Genomic DNA, 20,290 nt, shown 5'->3' on the forward strand with positions numbered 1-20,290 from the left:
GTTATACTATTGTTATATTGATAGTATGTAAATATGTTTGTATTCTCATACCCCAAGAGCAGGTCGATAAAGTCAATAAAAATCAAATCAAATCTAATTATCAACATACCGCGAGAAAATCTGATGCAATACAACCAGCATACATGTCCGGTTCTTGAAGCTCAAAAGAGATGAAAAAGAGATTGATACACATCCCCTCTGGAGCGACAATGATTGTGGTACAATTCCCGTCATTGTCATATGGTTGTGGGTAGTTGGGACTAGAGATATACTGGGCATCTTGGACGATGAACGTATCGCAAGCTGCAAACAAATCAGGATAAAAACATGTCATTGTCATACGGTTGTCATGGGTATATACTGATAATAAAATAAAAACTAAAACAACAAAAATTCTGATCCTAAGGGAGTTTTAACTATTATTCTTTTGAATCAATTGGTAATTGCTTGGTTAAGATATTTTACAGTCAAATACAAAAGACTCAACGAGCAATTTACCTAAGGAGAAGTCACTTCTCTTTTTAACATGAGATGGCTCTCCAACAAAAATTTATTCCTAGAGACTGCTTGAGCAGCCATACTGAACTATCGGAAGTTCTTCTTTTTAACCTTCACATGAAAGCTGAATCTATCCCTATGCACTCTGCAACAGTCATGTTCGAATAGTTGTTCCTTCTCTTTAATCCTAGGATCCTAATTTATCCATGTACACTGCAACATTAGTCATACCAAACTAAGAGATGTTTCTTCTTTTAAATCTGTATAGTTTGAATCTGAAACTTTCACTAGGCACTGCTGCAACATAGGAGTTCCTTCAATCACGTTGAAGGTTGAAGATTGAATCTGAACCTTTCACTATCAATTCCTGCAAGTCATACTTAACCATGACAACTGAATTCTGTAGTTCCAATGAGGTTAATTCAGTGACCACCCAGTTTCCATAGGCAATGTGTTCACTACAAAGAGCTTCTTAACATAAGAGAGAGTATGTGTGTGCTTACATGGGCAAGGTTCCCGTCTGCAAGGCTTTATCTCTGAAGGTCTTAGTTCACTACAAAGAGAATCATTGACAACCGCTCTGGTCATCAGATCTTGACACGTTACATTTCTGTACACTACTCCTTCACCGCATGTCGCTGAACACTGCAAAATGATAAAATTAAAGAAATTATTCCATGGATATTGTGCAGGAAAGTGAAAAAAGTGCACTAAAAACTCAGCAATTCAAAACACAAAAAATAAACTTTTATATCAACTCTGGGTAAAGTGAAAAGCCTAAATATATTAACAGTATGTCAGATCAGGGATGCTAGTTGTCACCCATGTCTCTGATAGGATACTTCAGATTTTTGGAAAGCTACTTTGTATATATATATATCACAAGTGATAAATTGAAATATCCATATCCACAGATCTTTTAAATATGGAGAATGTCATACTAGTGTAGTTTAGCATAATTACTTGTGATAGAAGTGCTTCCCTTCTACCAATGTATCACGCCTTGTTTTCTTACAAAAGAATAACAGTGACCTAGCTCTAATGAGTCATGTTCATTATTGTCCTTACTAAGTTTTACAGTTTGGTACAAGTAACCTACCGGTAAGTGTGCTCATGAGCATGTATTTCTCAACTGGCTTGTTTTAAAAGGGAAACGTATCTTTGTCTCAGATTCTGAAACAAAATCCTTGATGTAGCTCATGCTTCAATCAAATTCATATATCCTTAGGTTAGTCCGGAATCCCATGACTTTTACAAGCCGATCGCCTGTATGATTATCAAGATATTTATGATTGGAAATTAAAATTTCAAAAACCGCTTTCCTAACAGTTTTTTTTACACTACAGTTTATTGGGGAAAATCAGTATGGTAAAACCGGTCACTCGTTACTTTTTTGAGGCCCTTTCACTATGAACATGACTGACAAAGAAAGCGGACAAAATATACTGTTCCTCAGTTAGACAAAGGAACATCCCTTCACTGCTATTATGTAAAAAGGTGAATATGCATGTGACACCTGTTCTACACGTTTTTACATAATAGCAGTGAAGGAATGTTCCTTTGTCTACCTGAGGAACTGTATATTTTGTCCGCTTTCTTTGTCAGTCATATTCATAGTGTTTATGATCATTTTGAAGCTTTTTAGGGCTTCAATATTACACCATATCACAGACACTGATAACACGTAGGGCCATGCATCTCAGATTTAACATTGTTAAACGATGCCTTTAATATTTTTCTGTAACGTTAAGCTAAAAAATAACAAATCCATGAAGCAGAAGAGGTCAATGATAAACTGTTATTATATGCACTTTCAATGCCCAGCTTGAGTTCAAATTTTATGTACATTCATATTAATGTGAAAATGAATAGGTCTGAAAGAAAGGAAACAGAAATACTTCTTGATCTTACCTCTTCACTGTATGGCCCTGTCAGGAATCCATACACAGGGCAGGCTTCACTTCTAGCCACGGCACTGAATCCCCTGCCACTATACTTATCATCGGAAAAGAAGGTAATGCGAATGGTTCTAGAGAAAGACAGGACTGGTGAAAACTCTTGACCACATGCTATGTAGGGTTCACGTCCTGCAAAGCCTACATCCTCAACCTAGTGTGAAGGTTTGACATTGAATGGAATATAATCGAAGGTTTGACATTAAATGGAATATAATCAAAGGTTTGACATTGAATGGAATATAATTGAAGGTTTGACATTGAATGGAATATAATTGAAGGTTTGCCATTGAAAGGAATAGTATCAAGGTTTGACATTGAATGGAATATAATCGAAAGTTTGCCATTGAATGGAATATAATTGAAGGTTTGACATTGAATGGAATATAATTGAAGATTTGACATTGAATGGAATATAATTGAATTTTTGACATTGAATGGAATATAATAGAAGGTTTGAAATTGAATGGAATATAATTGAAGGTTTGACATTGAATGGAATGGTATCATGGTTTGACATTGAATGGAATATAATCGAAAGTTTGCCATTGAATGGAATATAATTGAAGGTTTGACATTGAATGGAATATAATTGAAGATTTGACATTGAATGGAATATAATTGAAGGTTTGAAATTGAATGGAATATAATTGAAGGTTTGACATTGAATGGAATGGTATTGTAGGTTTGACATTGAATGGAAAAGTATCAAGGTTTGACATTGAAAGGAATAGTATCGAAGGTTTGACATTGAAAGTAATGATATCAAAGGTTAGACATTGAAAGGAATAGTATCAAGGTTTGAAATTGAATTGAATAGTATCAAGGTTTGACATTGAATTGAATAGTATCAAGGTTTGACATTGAAAGGAATAGTATCAAGGTTTGATGTTGAAAGGAAAAGTATCGAAGGTTTGACATTGAATGGAATATAATTGAAGATTTGACATTGAATGGAATTTAATTGAAGTTTTGACATTGAAAGGAATAGTATCGAAGGTTTGATATTGAAAGGAATGGTATCAAGGTTTGAAATTGAATTGAATAGTATCAAGGTTTGACATTGAATGGAATATAATTGAAGGTTTGAAATTAAAAGGAATGGTATTGAAGGTTTGACATTGAATGGAAAAGTATCAAAGGTTTGATAATGAATTCTTTACGTATATTTATCTCTTTCTCTCCCTCTCTTTCTTCTCTTTTTTCCTTTCCCTTCTCTCTATCTTTCTCTCTTTTACTATCAATTTGTTCAACAATGAACATCTCTCTCTCTCCCTCTTATCTTCTCTTCTTTCCTTCTCCCTTCTCTCCAACTTGCTCTCTTTAACTATCAATTTTGTGCTCTATAAATGTATATCATTATCATCATCATTATTATTATTATTATTATTATTATTTTCATTATTATCTTTCTCTTTTTTACTATCAATCTGTTCAACAATGAACATCTCTCTGCCTTTTTACCTATCTACATGTATATCTATGTTTCGTAACACACGGATCTCATCACATGGAACATTAAACAAACATCAAAAATACTTACAAAGAATCTATCTCGACATTGGTCATTCTCCTTATCCTGCAAATCAAAGTAATAAGCGGTAATTCTCCAGCACTCATCGTTTATGTTATAAAAGTCATAGACGCATTGCAGGTTCTCAGGATATTCACTAGGAAACCCAGGTGATTCAAATAATGCAGAATCGCCGAAAAACATGTTGCAATCTGGCAAGAGAAAATAATGACAAATAAAATGATTATGAGAACATTCTATAATTCATGTACCTATACTGAATTTAAAGGAAAACATGCTTCGGAAAGCTATCATGGACCAATACAAGATGTAAAGATTTTAAAAACGATCAACTTAATCTACCAAACTCATTCAAACATTTGATTTCATCAGCTGCTCACTATAAAGACCTTCAAGTATCCATCTTTCAACAAGCCAGTAAACTATTTCAAATGACTATGTCATACATGTATGCGCACCTCCTTTCACAAGCATGGACTTTGTGGTAATTATAGAGTGGGGCCATTTTGTGAAATTTTGTGACCTAAATTTCATAAATGAAATATAAATGACTATTTTTTAGCAATTTCTAGTTGGGAAGGGAAATTTAGTCTGCATTGCGTTCGCTCGCGTGTGGAATGCCTACTTATTTCTTAATCCCCCGTTTCCTGAGTGTGAGCACTACAAATATGATCGTGTGTTGTTGAGCAAAAAAAGAAAAAAGGTAAATTTGTGGTTACCATCATTAATTATAACTTTAGTCTTTTGTATATTCATGGGAAGTAAAATGATGTCTTATTTCTTATTTCCAATCTAAATGGTCCGTATGCTCTAATAATTGAACAATGTTGTTCTCATGGCACTGCTTTTTATCGTTGTCCAGTCACAACAACATACAAATAATGACAGATTTATTATGACATTCCCACCACAAGTATGTCCTGAGCCGGCGTTCTCAGAACAAAGGTGCGTAACAATGTTAAATATACTCTGTGTTTTGGAACTTTGGTGTTGATTGACATGATGCCTCATTTTAGATAATCAATCAGCCTATACAGTGCGTCCCAGAAAAAACTAAACCACCATGTTTTATCCTAACTTAATCACAATTATAATTAATAAATGACACATATTTGTAAAGCAAGTTAATCCCCCCGTTCAGCCCCTTTCATCAGGAACGCATACTTCATGCTTGAATTCTCTAAATAAAGGAGGGTACGCGATGAATGGAGAGGGTTTTAATACACCGTACCTCATGCGTTCTTCACGCTCGCATTCTCTAACAAAGCAGGGTACGCGATGAATGGAGAGGCTTTTAATACACCGTACCTCATGCATTCTTAACGCTCGCATTCTCTAACAAAGGAGGGAACGCGACCATCCGGGACGCGGGAGAATGCCAAGTGGAATAAATTTGCCTTCCCTTAAAAGCAGTGTCATGTCCCTCACTATACATTACACTAACTCAACATGAAAGCTTTCAACTTTCACACAAAATTTTCGAAAAATCCTAAGAATATTTACAAAATGGCCCTGCTCCATAATTTCCAGCGGTGTGCATCCATGCACAGAAGCCACAAACTTACTCCAATGAACAATCAAAAGAGAGTGATCAAAGAGATATTACCATATATAATATATCAAGATTAAATAATAATCATACGTCATCTCTTTAACAAACCATAGCAGGTACATGTAGTTCAGTGTTTTCTAAAGATCTAAATTAATCAGTTTTTCCTCTTCAAATTGGCATTGGCAAATCGACATATTTTCCAATCCATTATAGTTTAGAAAATGAAATGTATTTTCAATTACACAATGTGAATTAAAAGTATAAAAAACTCAATTAGATATTGCCAATTTCCACACAAAAAAAAGGGATTATAAATTTCACTTTGCATTGTAAATTTAGAGACGTCAATAATTAATTTGTATTAAATTTGATTTTTTCTCTTCACAAGCACATTTTTTTTATTCAGAGCATTCTAGATCAAGAGATAAAAATAAAGTGTCACTACAAAAAGGTGACACTAAACTGGTATAGAGTCAGAAGGGTGTCTTACAAAGATCCTTAATAAAACTTAACTCCAAGTTGGACTTAAACATTATAAAGAGCCATTTGTAGCCTTAACATAAAATAGAGTCAAAATCAAAAATTCAAATATTTTAGACTTTTCATAAATTCCACATCAAGAACATGAAATGTCCTTGATAATAGAAAATATGAATGATTTGAATCAACATTTTATGCCATTTAAAATAACTTTTAAAAAATATTTTCAAAGATACTAACAGCTTTCCATAATCGTAAAGTCCAACTTAGAGATAAGTTCAATTTAGGTTCTTTGTGAAACATCCGTAAGAAGGAATATAAATGAACAGTTTCCTGGCTCACAGCAGACGGTATGAAATTCATCATACTATTTCCTACCTAAGCATGGTTGTTCATTGCAGGGTTCAATGTTCGGTAGGATCTCGTTTTCATCGCAGTTATCACGGCTCACATTCTCCCCAGTCTCCAGTCGAGTACATAACACATCACGAGTACGGAACCCTTCTCCGCATGACACAGAACACTGGTACAAAGGAATTCAAGTAAAGACAAAGATAACAAGAAAAGAATATATTGCACAAATCATTACCTAAAAATTACTTTAATACCAGTAATCCATCTGCTATTACAACTTTAAGTTTTTCAAAGATTCACTTTCTCATGTAGATTAGATACATCTTCCAATATGCGTGTTTTAAAATGTATAATGCATTACCGCTTAGAAAATCAGTATTATAGTGCTCTGGTTCATAACATTAGGAACCAAACCAGTTCCCATGGGACATATATTTATTTATTCAGATGGTCATTTCTCATTCAATACTTAATATATTCATCTTTGTTTTTGACATTCAGACATATTTTTGATGCTCTTTTGGAAAATGAAGACAAAAAAATTAAATTTTTTTTTTTACTTAAATATGAATTATTTGAAATTTTATGCCTTTAAAAATGTCTTTCACAAAATATTTTTGAAGATGCTAACGGCTTTCCATGATTGTTAATTCCCACTTAGAGATAAGTTCAACTTAGAACCTTTGTGAAACACCCCCAGGTGTATTAACAACCAGAGTACATACCATCTATCAAGAGCAAGAAGGATGTTAAAGGTAAAGACCAGTTTTGGAAACGCCTTACGCAATTTGATATGATGAAAAATTGAGGTTCGAACATTATTTATAGGCAGGGTGGCCAATTAACAGGCCCCCAAAAATGAAATCCTCTGAATATAGTCAGTATTTTGAAGTGAATATTGACCAAGAATCATCAGAAGAATATTTATTATTAATTGTACCAGGATCGATAGCTTGAATGAAATATGAACAAATTAATTTTTAAAAAAATGATTTATTAATTCTCATATTAAGTTGTGAAAACATAATTTAAGTCTACTGACCTAAAATGACTTTTGACCTTGTGACCTGGAATTTGTGTCATATGATTTGTGATACTTGATAACCCTTGGGTACAAGTTTCATGGAATTTGAACAAACAATTTTGAAAATATGCTAAAAATTCAAAATCTTGATGTTGATGCCACAACAAAGTCTAAGTTTGTTGTCCTTTAACCTTAACTTAGTGACCTGAAATTCTACTCACATGATTGGGGATACTTGATAAACCTACAGTCCAAGTTTCATTGACTAAGAACTTATACTTTCAAAATTATATAAAAAATTCAAAAACTTAACCTTAGGTTAAGTTTTCGATGATGATACCACAACATAGTCCAAGTCTGTTGACCTGAAATGACCTTTGACCTTGACTTTGTGACCTGAAATTCTACTCACATGATTGGGGATACTTGATAACCCTATAGTCCAAGTTTCATTGACTAAGAACTTATACTTTTAAAAATTATATCAAAAATTCAAAAACTTAAACCTTGGGTTAAGTTTTTGATGTTGACGCCGCCGCCACTGAAAAAGCGGCACCTATGTCTCGCTTTTTGATACGCAGGCGAGACCAAAAATGAAATGGAAGCTCTTATTACCGATCATGTGAAAGAATATGTTTTGACTAATATGTGATAATCCAATTTTTACGGGGAAACCGCCTACTAATTGATATACAGTGTGTATTTGGTAAATTATTATATCTATTTGGACCTGATAGATATCGCGCACGTGTCGCGCACATGTCGCGCACATGTCACGTTGTCCCATATACATCTTTATGTGTACAGTGCCAATTTTCTTATCATTTTGATGATTCCAGAACCTTGCAGTGCACACCAATACATATTTGCTAGATGATCAACCTTTTCTGATCGATTCCACAACGTTTCTTTCACAATGCAATGGCATGACCAGAACTGGTCTTTACCTTTAACTATATGTTAAAGTACATGAGTTAATGCCCTTCTGGCTTCTGTTCCATCTCCACATGAGAGTAACCATAAACGCTACTCACCTCTGAAAAATTAGAAGCGATAAAGCCATATTCTGGACATGTGATAAATACGAAGAAAAGCTGGAATTCTCCTCCTTGATCTTCATCGTCCGTTTTAAAGTAGATCAAAGCAGTTGAACCATAGCTTTGAAGTTGACCATTATCTCGACCACAGAGACTGATAACTCGGAATGGGTATGCAGCATCAACAATCTACAGATATAGAGAAACGTATCAAGATTATATGCCACTGCAAGCAAATTTCATACATTACCTTCATAATCATTATATTCACATGATGATCGATGGTAATTAACACATCATTTCATGAAGTCTTACTTTTAAGAAGCATTAGCTTTTAAACAACTTTCAATATTTACTCTACATGCATGTATGTAGGCTTGTTGCCACATAAATCTGTTAATGACCACTCAAATAGTCCAGGGCCGGTATTCAATTCAATACTTAGCATAAATAAGAAATTTACTAATTAAATGGCTAAGTTAAGTAATTTACTTATCTCGTATTTAAATCGCATTTTAGATATATACTTACGTAAGACAAAATCTAAGTTAAATACTTACTGATAAGCATTGTGACGTCACACGGTCAATCAAAAATAATGCGCAATTGATGCATTGCAATAAATGCGCGCTGATATAATTGTGCACAGGTTATAATACTGCGTAAGAAAACCATATGCCTACCAATCGAGACCTCCAAATAATTGGCTTAAGTCTGGTATGAAGTTGGCTTAGATTTAGGGTAAAATGCTTAGCTAAAAGTGTGAACTGAATACCAAAATTGGCTAAGTATTTTATCTAAGCCAAATGCTAAGTAAAAAACTTAGACTTTGTACTTAAGTATTGAATTCAAATTTTTGGAAAAGTATTTTACCCTAAATCTAAGACAGCTGCCGGCCAACCAGACTTAAGTCAATTATTTGGAGGCCTCTATTGGCAGGCATATGCTTTTCTTACGCAGTATTATAACCTGCGCACAATTATATCAGCGCGCATTTATTGCAATGCATCAATTGCGCATTACTTTTGATTTACCGTGTGACGTCACAATGCTTATCAGTACGTATTTTACTTAGATTTTGTCTTACGCAAGTATAAGTCTAAAATGCGATTTGAATACGAGATAAGTAAATTACTTAACTTAGCCATTTACTAAGTAAATTTCTTACTTAGTCTGAGTATTGAATTGAATTCGGGCCCAGGAGTATAGCAACAATCGCTTAATGACAATGTTGTCCTCCTCTGTGGAGCACTCTCTTGGTGCTTGTTCTACAAAGTCTCACTAATTCCATGTTCTTGATTAGAGGTCCATCTTTGTTAGCATTATTATTCTTGATCGATATATGAATCACACGATGACATATGCAAAAAAAATATAACAGATGCTGATAATAATGCTGTATTTGTGTATCTTTAATACTACATCCTCTCGCAGGTGCATTTTATAAAGTGATGTAGTACTTCATGATGTAACAAGCTAATATAATAGAATTACTTGAAAAAGCCGTATGAGTGAAATATTGTTTACCCTATATACATGTGAACAAAGATCTTTAAGGTCAATTTATTCCAAGTGTTATGGAATGACATATCCACAGAATAATCAATTTTGAATTTATAAATCAAAAAATCTACAAATGAATAAGATATGATATATTAACTAATATGTGTTACTTTCACAACAGTGGAGTTTCCTTTCCACTATTCATCAGGACCCTGTTTCATAAAACTTGATATCGATAACAAGTTACAAGCTACTGTTATAAGCTACTGAAATCATGGCATCTGATTGGCTGAGAGCAAATTTGTCATAGAAATTTAGAATTTGTTATTGATTAAAAGTTTTATGAAACGGGCCCCTGATTCATAAAACATGGAGTTTTATAGTTGTTACCAAATTACCAAAAATTAGCCTTCTTGGAATTGACCTTATTCTGTTGAGAGTTGTAACTAGATACATACCGTGATAGAATCACCCAGACATTCACCTCCTTCTCCGCTTGGTAAAGGAGAGAGATCCCAGCTACCAATGATTCGTACACACCGTCCTTCTGGAGCCGTCACATTGTACAAACATTCTTCATTTTCCATGAAGACATCTCGCTTAATTGTACCAATAGGGCTTGTGTAGGTTTCATCACAACCTGCCAAACAATAATCAATGAATATGTGGTTACAGTATCATGTACATGTACTATATTCTAGGCAATTATTTGAAAAATACAAACAGTACAACTAATTTCTTGATTGTGTAATAATGATTCATTTATAAAACATGCTTATAAATGACATAGTTTTTGTAACCAGGCATAAATGTTAATTTCTTATTCTGCCTTATTTCTGTTACCTTTCTTTAAGCATATAGGCTTTCTTTCTAATAGTGATATGCGCTATATAAGCAATGTTCATTATCATAATTATTATCATAAACTTTGTGACCATTTTTAAGGAGGGAAAGTTTTAACAAAAATATTTAAAAAACACTCTGTGTGTTTGCTATTCTATGCCAGTATACTATATTCAAGCATTAGCTTGATATAATAGTGTTATAGAGAGATATTGCAAGTTGAAATGCTCATCAACGTTTGGCAGTAATGTTCGTGGGCCACTGAGCTGCTCAGGGACACCATGCACGCACAATGCCTGGAGTTCCTGGTATATGCATGGTAAATACACGTTCATGATCAGCTGGCCCTACGTAGCACAAACATTACTTCAGAACATCCTTAAATAACTTAAAATCCTAAATAAAGGTAGCACTGATGTACAGGTAAATGCACTCGTACATACACATGTACAGAAATTTATCATGAAGATATTTCATTAGACACTAGGAATTTTCCCCCTTTTGCTATTTAATCTTTAATCATTTTGATGTCTTTCTGTGAGAAATATAAATAAAACAATATCTTTTGAATCATCATCACCATCATTAAAGGCAAATAAAATACATGTGTGGCCAATTAATCAGACATTGGCAACTAATAATCAAGATAAAATATTACAAGAATATAGGGATAGACAGACCATTAACCTCAGAGATTCTATGATTAACAATAACACTTTGTGCACTTCTCAGTGGGTTTGGGAACTATTACCCAGCTTATAAACACATTACATGTGAATGAATGTAATCAACTTACTAGCACATGGTTCTTCATTACACTCTGTGGTGCTGGGAGGCATGGGGTCCGTACACAGTCCCATAGCTACACTTTCTTGTGTTGTGAGATCAGTGCATTCCACTTCACGCGTCTGAACACCGCTTCCACAAGACACATCACACTATCAAGAAAACAAGCTCAGTCAAGTTAATACGTGAATGCTCTTCAGGCCTATAAAGTATTATTACAAATAACGGAGCACTAAGTCACTGTTTCATAAAACTTTCATAAATGACTTAAGTTGCAATAACTGTTAGAAGCTACTGAAATCATTGAATTCGACTGGCTGAGAGCATTTTAAAGGTTTTTATCATTCAGTGAAACGCAAATTGGTAACACTGTGACGCATCTTGCGAGGTCCTCTACAAATATTTTGTAAACTTTTATTTTCTTAGTTATTGATGATGGAATAGACGTCTTTCTTACAGGGATCCATATTTGTAATAATCCAGGGTGCATGTATGATTGAAAACTTCTTTAGGGAAAATAGAAATTTCTGATATCTTTTAGTAGAGAGCAAGTGGGTAGGAATCTCCCAAGAATCTTGTGTTGGATTGATTGCAACATCAAAAATTTATAACTTTCTTGTTTTGAATCAGAATTTGCTAAAAATTTCACCGAGCTGTTTCTCTCATTTTTCTGCTTCTATTAAAACCATATTAACATCAGGGTGGACTTCCTCTTTAATAGCACATACAGAGTTCTAATCGTGTATTTGACAACAGTTCTTTTTCTCCTCACCTCTCCATATTCTCCAACAGTGAAGCCATACTGCGGGCATGGAACAAAGGCCAAGTAAGCAGAGAATCCCCTGAAGGTATCTACTCCATCGGTGTAGAGAGTGAGAGATGACTCATTAGACCTGGAGCGCCATACAGGTGGCAAGCTGCCACCACAGTAAGTAGCATCAAGATACTCCCAATTCTCGTCAGTAAGCTGGATAAGAGGAAGAGTGTTAACATGGTAAGCATCAAGGCTGGTATAGTACACAGATGAAGCAAGGGTTTTACTTAGCATTTGGCTTGGCTAAGTAAAAATGTCTTAAATCGTATTCAGATCATATCTAAGCATTTTACTTTCACAAGCCAACTTCAAGGCAAGTGACTTACTGAAAAGCATTGTGACATAATTTGGTCAATAACATATAATGAGGATGTGCAGTGGATCAGTAGTAGAACCAATATAGTACAGTCAAACCTGCTTTAGTGACCACCTGTCTAAAGGGACCACATTTGTTGTTTCCCTTGAAAATGGTTTCTCATTGAATCATGTACTAAAGGAACCTGTCTACAAAGACCACTTTTTGTGTTTCCCTTGGGCGGTTGCTGTAGACAGGTTTGACTGTAGTAGCTGTCTGCCACGAAGCGACAATGACCGCCTTCACTTTCACTTTACAGCTGTTCTCCATACAGCTCGCCTGCCTGCAGCAGTTGTCCAAGTCTTGATTTCGATTTGCCTCCGCTTAAGGATCAGTGGTAGCATCAATATATAGTAGGGAATTCTCACTGGGAATTTGACATCACTCAGGTATTCACCGGAACACATGTATTGTCAATAGAGTGGCCTTCACTTTTACAACTAACAGGTGTCATATAATGCTTTGCACTCACCACCAACTGAATCATCATAAATGTCATTCATGCAAAGACTCTGTGGGATCGGGACAGGGATGTATTTCTTGCACGATGGGACGTCTAATTTGCTGTATGTTAAACTTGTACACCCATTGATGGTATTACCACCAAGTTTGGTGCCAGTGATGTACTGAACATGGTGACTGCCGGCCATATCGCTTTGAATATTATTACCTTCAATTCAGCTTAGAGACTTACAAAGGACCAATCATTAAAAAAAAATCATTTAAAAATGTTCCGGGTTCCAAGCTGGTACTGCAGTCAGAATACCATACACTAACATTACTTTTGTATTAAAACAGAAATTCTCACTGTAGATATTCTCTAAAGTAAAGGCAAACAGAAGTAATGAAGGACTACTCAAGGCAGCCATATGTGCTCTTTATGTTTAATGTTATCAAGAGATATGACAAGCCATTGACTGCATGTATTGAATAGCTTATATAGCTTACACGGAGAGACACAAACACTAATGATGAATGAAGCAAAATTTGTGATTAGATTTAGCTTGTACATGTATTATAAGTGCATGATCCAAAAGAAGCAAAAAATTATATTCGTCTAAAATGATATTTACCTCAATATAATCACCAGCTTCACAATCACCATTGGTCAGTCCAAGTTCAAATCTTCCAAGGAATGAGACACGAATACATTGGTCTTCACCAGAGATGAGAGTATATTCACATTCCATGTCGTCCTCATAGTTCATTGGACTATTAGGACTGGTAAAGATTCCCTCCTCAGTCAGTACCATGTCACATGCTGTACCGACACAAACACAGATTTATATTATATTATTTATTATTATTCTGCTTGGGTCTAATTTCATCCTATCTAAATTAACTTTACTTCTCATCTTGCCTTTCTCTCCCCCAAGTTTCCTTCCTCTCCCTCTCTGTCTGTCTGTCTCTCTCTCTATTTCTCTATTTCTCTCTCTCTCTCTCTCTCTCTCTCTCTCTCTCTCTCTCTATATATATATATATATATCTCTCTTGTTTCTCTCTGACCCTGCTGTTTATGTATTCTCTCCCTCTTGTTATTGTACATCCAACAGTATACAATGCAAGTCATACATCACAATGGGGTCGAATTCACAAGATCTTTAAATAGATCTTTAATCTGATCCCCACTCAATTTATGTTACTTGTGCTGTCAACTACTGATTTTACTATGTCCATCTTTTTATATTTGTCATACATGTATGTGTTTACACGCAATTTTATGTATCTGTTTTTATATTGAGTGAATAAATTAATTAATTGAATACAAGAAATCTTTTAAAAGTCATTTTTGCATAAAGATATTATTTTGTAAAGTTTTTAAAGTGTATCTTGGGGGCATATAATCTGTAGTTTCATATACCCATCTAAACATGTATATAGATGTACACCTTTACATCGGATTCCTGGAAGGCACATCAATTAACATTTCTTCTCTGCTAAAGAAAGAGAAAAGAAGAGTATGTTTAAGGACTTACATGGGCATTCCGGTAAGCTACATGGTCTTGAATCAGATGGCCTTTGGTCATTACAGAAGTCATCGGTGACCACTTGACTATCAGACAATCGTGTACATCCTACACTACGGTATTCAACACCTTCTCCACAAGTCACGGAACACTAGAGAATAAAACATATTCCAAAACATGAATGTGATTGCGTATGCTAGCAGATCAAAGTTCCATTGAACATCTTAATGCTGTGATGTTAGAAAGCTTTTGTATGTCTTTATTCACTGGTATCTTTACAATCAAATCTTTCCTGTAAATATTCAGAAGTCAAGTATCCAGTATTCTTAAGAACACACTATACGATACAAATCCAGCACCTACATTATCCAGTAACAAGTAACTAAGCACAGTGCTTTACACTGTACTATTACCTTTCATTTAATTCATTCTTTACATTGCTAACAGCTAGCACATACTTCATTGAGATCATTAGAGCGTTCCATTGGTTCATTACTAAGACCACAGAGAGACTTCCCAGCCTACTTAGCACCTTAGAGGATCTTCAGTAGGGTTAGTATTTCTATCATTATTCCATCAATTTGCCATTTTACTTGCAACAAATTATTTCTATTTCATGGAAGGGCTAAAGCAATTGCATTCCATTTCATCTTTTCATAAATGATAGAAACATAACGTTTTTTGCTAGACTTGGTAACATTGTTGAAGGTTGGTGAAAAAAATTGCTTAATTTTTGTATATAATGTTACTACTATATTCCTTCTACTGTACTAACCCTCTGACATGCAAAAAATCCTTAAAAAATTCTCAAACCACGAAGATATCTATGGTTTTCTTTAAAAAGGTCGATGTATGACACCCTCTAACAGTGATTAACAGTAAATTCTCCCAACCATTTTTGAATTTTCCCAACCGTTTTTCTATGAAAAAAATACATAAAACAGGCTATAAAAAAATCTGTCAACACTTAAATGCATGGAATGGAATGTAGAGCCATTTTATTGCTTTGTGACGATTTCCATTCACCTAAAATGTAATTAAATTGTAATAATATAGTTGGGAGAATTAAGGAATCGATTCGATCAGTTTTTCCCAATTTGTACCATGAATAATGGTCCATTTTCACTCAATTTTCAGATTATCTTTAATTGTACATCTAGCATTGAAGTCACTATCTTAGCACCACTATCTCTCATCTCAACAATGTTACCAAGTCCCTTTAAGACATCCTCTCATCGGCTCCTCAGTTTCATGTTAAAATTGGAGGAATCCCCAAACTTGCAAACCATTACTGTTCTTGTTGGCTGTCTTCTTGAGTACGAGGATCAATGAGAATTGATGGGAGGTCATTGGGGTAAGATTTCATATAACTAAATAGGCCAATGCTTGAAAAACAGACTCTCTCACATTTTGGGGAAGGAAACCCTTTGGTGGTCTTGGGGGGCTAAGGGAAGCTTAGTCTAAAAAACACCAAACTTTAGACACCACGTTGTCACTTACCTCGCTAAAGTTACCAGCGCTGAATCCAAACTCTGGACACGTTCCAAAACCGACAAGGCCTTCAAATCCATCATTCCTTTCATCTTCACCTGTCCTAAAGACAACTTCAACGTTCGCAGAGCGAGAATAAAAGACAGGAGCTGTGGTGTTCTCAGGTAGCCCACAATATAGAAAATCTACACCTCCTTCTGTGTCAGTAATCTGATGGAAAATTGTATTGCACATAATTAACTATTGAATGAATATTTGCTCTCTATACTTTGTCATTAAAATTAATAAAAATTAATTTACATAAATGTTGCTAGCCAGGAAGCCATCCTGTCCACTGGTTGTCTGCAAGCTTTGAAAGATTTGCCCCATCTTAATATGTCATAGATAACGTATCTTAAACCTTTTACCTGTACAGTATACTATATGTTTTCATCTGATAAGGATTCTACTCTACTCTCTGTATAAAACTATTGAATAAATGTACATCCACGAGCAAGAGCTTCCTAAATTATCAATATAAAACAGATTTTACCATATATAGGGGTGATAGTGAGTGCTAAACAAAAAAATAGGTTTTTTGTTTTCCCCTCAACCATGCCTCCCTTGGGTAAAAAAAAAAGAAGAGGATTCGCGGGGAAAAAATGGCACTAACAACGTACCCCTTTTCGAGTAAGAAAATTGGGAAAATTGGGAAAAAAAATAGGGCAAAATAGGGAAGAATAGAGAAAATAAGGGGGGAATCGGGAAAATCAGAATAAAATAGGGAAAAAAAAAAAAAAAATCGGGAAAAATCAAAAAAATCAGGAAACCGATTTAAATCGGGTTTTTATCAGGCCCGCATATAATGAATGCATTGGACTCATCATGATATACTTTAAAAAACAAATACAAATACAAATACCTGACATTTTCATTTTCAATTTTTGTGTTCTTTTTCACTTTTGATTCAGCTATTTAAATGTATGACCATTCACAAATCTGAACCAATCGTAAAATTTGTAAAGCTTTCATGAACAGGAAAACTTTTTGTTATAACAGTAAGATTCATTTCATTTGTAGAGGTGTCGTGGACGAGTGGATACGTCGCCGGACTGTCGATCACAAGGTCCGCGGTTCAAATCCCGCCGCGGCACTAATGTCCTTTGGCAAGACATTGATCTACATTTGCCACACTCCACCCAGGTGAAGTAAATGGGGACTGGTAGGAAGAAATTCCTTGAATGCTGTGAGCACCAAAATCGGTAGCCTAGCAGAGCCGGGGTAATATTGGAGCGCTTTGAGCACCTTGCAGGGTGGATATGTGCGCTATATAACTATCCAATATTATTATTATTAAAAGGAAGTCTTACCTGGACATAATCGGAGCAGTTCTCGCTTGGTTGACCCAGGTCAAATGAGATGAATGAGACAGTGATGCATTCAGTAGAGTTAGGGTTTGTGATGTTGTAGATGCAATTGAGGTTGTTATCATAACCATCATAATTCCCATAATGATCTTCTGTACCGAAACCAGGGCTTACAATCACCCCAGGACGTGTCACATCCTCTGAACAAACTGCAAATAACAAACAAAGTATTATTTTTAAGCAAGATGAATCTGCATCTCCAATATGCCTCTGCCTATATATCGATCAATGATCATGTGACCTTCTTGATTCTTCTTCTTCTTCAGTACGTGTCGACAGACTTGTTAGTCCATGTCCAAGAATTATAGAAGAAAAAAAAATTACAAAAAAAAAGGGATATCGGTGGTATCGATTCCCAATATTGCATGTATCGTGTTGATAATAATAATAATAATATTCAATTTTTATATAGCGCTTATTACAATGTCTCTAAGCGCTTTACAAATATACTATTACTCCAGTCATTGGATTCAGTGCTTGCCCGCACACACTGTGTGCACAATCTCCACTCCCTGGGGAGCATTCCAGCCAGACGTTACATGACGCTCAAAAACTGTTTGACCAACAATGACGGTCGCATCCTACTGGGTACCCATTTAACACCTGATATCGCATGTATCCAGTAAAATTATCTTCACTGTAATTGACCAATCAGATTGCAGGGATTCTTCTACCCATTCTTTAATATAGATAGATGCACAAGATCGAGTGGCGCAAGAATAAACCTCATGCACATACTGTACTATGTCCTATTATACCGGCCTTACCAGGGCATTCCTCTGTATTACACTCTTCCATGGGTTCATAAAAGGGTGAGCCTTCACACAGTGCTTCTCGATCCGTTTGCCGGGTGGCAAGATTCATACAAAAAACATCACGGGTCCTTACACCGCCATCACATGATAAGGAACACTGAAACATAAAAATAACACAACTCAACATTCAGTCTTCCTCATACAAGATATCTATTCAAACGTATAATAAAAGCCATTTTGTAGATAAAATAAGCCATTTGGTAGATACATGTATGATAAGCCATTTGGTAGATATTATAAGTCAGTTCGTACATACATGCATAATAAGCCAGTTTGTAGATATATTAAGCCAGTTCATAGATATATATATATGTATATTAAGCCTATGTGAACCAGGACGTGGCTCTGTATTAAAGCCTATGTGAACCAGGGCGTGGCTCTATATTAAAGCCTATGTGAACCAGGGCGTGGCTCTATATTAAAGCCTGTGTGAACCAGGTCTTGGCTCTATATTAAAGCCTATGTGAACCAGGACGTGGCTCTATATTAAAGCCTATGTGAACCAGGACGTGGCTCTATTTTAAAGCCTGTGTGAACCAGGGCGTGGCTCTATATTAAAGCCTATGTGAACCAGGGCGTGGCTCTATATTAAAGCCTATGTGAACCAGTGCGTGGCTCTATATTAAAGCCTATGTGAACCAGGTCTTGGCTCTATATTAAAGCCTATGTAAACCAGGTCTTGGCTCTATATTAAAGCCTGTGTGAACCAGGTCTTGGCTCTATATTAAAGCCTGTGTGAACCAGGTCTTGGCTCTATATTAAAGCCTATGTGAACCAGGGCGTGGCTCTATATTAAGCCTAATGTGAAGTAAAGAAAACAAACGTCAATGGGTTAAATAGTGGGAAGGTCTTACCTCACTCCATGGACCAGGTATGAAAGCATATTGAGTACAGGATCCAAATGAAGGAAAGACTTCAAAGCTCTTGAAACGCTCAGCATCTTCTGTTCTTAGGGTCAATTCTACCGTGTTGCCAATGGTCTTGTAGGGCATGGTGTTGATGGCATTTCCACAGTAAGGCTCATTAGCATATACGTTAATAGGATCAAAGATCTGTGATAAAGAAACAAATCAAATACATCTAGACCACACTCATGTTCTATTGAATATAATAGTATACATAGTTTATTTTTTATTATTATATCTTTGTCATTTTTGTGACTCTGTTTGTTTTTTCTCATATACAGATCCGATTTCAGAGCATTTCAATTTGTTTCACTTTGATAGTTTCTTAGTCTTTATAATTCTTATGCTCATTTCTTTGTATTTCTTTTCTCTTTTCTTGTTTAGACATGATCCTATTCTCGAACACTATGTACATTTCCTCCCCTCCCCCCCCCCCCCCCGAGTCTTCTATACTTAATAGTGATCTAAACCCCTTACCGTAAGATATTTATTGTTACACCCGTCTTGCAAGTCCTCATTAATTACCAATAATAAGTATACTATCTCTATCCTACCCAGTCCCTCCCTCTTTCTCTCTCTTAATCCATTTAATAGTGAACTATACCACTTACCATTAGATAATCATTGTAACACGTGTCTCCCAAGCCCTCATCGATGTCCAGAGATGTAAAGAAGAGCATCATGCATCCATTCTCGTTGGTGATGGTCAGAGTACATTCATCGTTGTACAAATAGTAATCATTACTCATCGGGAAGGTGATTTGTGAATTACCCGCAGTAATGCTTACATCGCAGGCTGTCAACAAATTGAACAATAATTATAAGTATTACAAACAGGTAGATTGTGCTTCTTCAATTATCATGTTATTTTCATACATTTTATCCAGATTAAAACATTCTCTTCTGATAACCATCAACACAAATTGAATTCAAAGGTTTATAAAAGAAGTCAAAAATCAATTTTCCAATAT

The 20,290-nt window shown here is 35.3% G+C and overlaps 1 protein-coding gene across 1 annotated transcript in view; it reads right to left on the reverse strand.

Annotated features, from left to right (window-relative positions):
- The window catches only part of ebr1 (egg bindin receptor 1), a gene marked incomplete at its 5' end in the record, with an annotated part of 56,133 nt that overhangs the window by 21,685 nt on the left and 14,158 nt on the right, over positions 1–20,290 (reverse strand). The window contains 16 exon segments of the mRNA NM_214665.1: positions 110–303; positions 1,002–1,143; positions 2,410–2,607; positions 3,997–4,178; positions 6,398–6,542; positions 8,432–8,623; positions 10,396–10,577; positions 11,577–11,718; positions 12,339–12,533; positions 13,809–13,996; positions 14,712–14,853; positions 16,203–16,403; positions 17,543–17,748; positions 18,367–18,511; positions 19,269–19,466; positions 19,931–20,115. Coding sequence (NP_999830.1) covers positions 110–303; positions 1,002–1,143; positions 2,410–2,607; positions 3,997–4,178; positions 6,398–6,542; positions 8,432–8,623; positions 10,396–10,577; positions 11,577–11,718; positions 12,339–12,533; positions 13,809–13,996; positions 14,712–14,853; positions 16,203–16,403; positions 17,543–17,748; positions 18,367–18,511; positions 19,269–19,466; positions 19,931–20,115 — 2,837 coding nt within the window.

This window comes from Strongylocentrotus purpuratus, unplaced genomic scaffold, assembly GCF_000002235.5.
Source record: "Strongylocentrotus purpuratus isolate Spur 01 unplaced genomic scaffold, Spur_5.0 spur5_scaffold_4, whole genome shotgun sequence".
In the NCBI taxonomy this organism is placed as follows: Eukaryota; Metazoa; Echinodermata; class Echinoidea; order Camarodonta; family Strongylocentrotidae; genus Strongylocentrotus; species Strongylocentrotus purpuratus.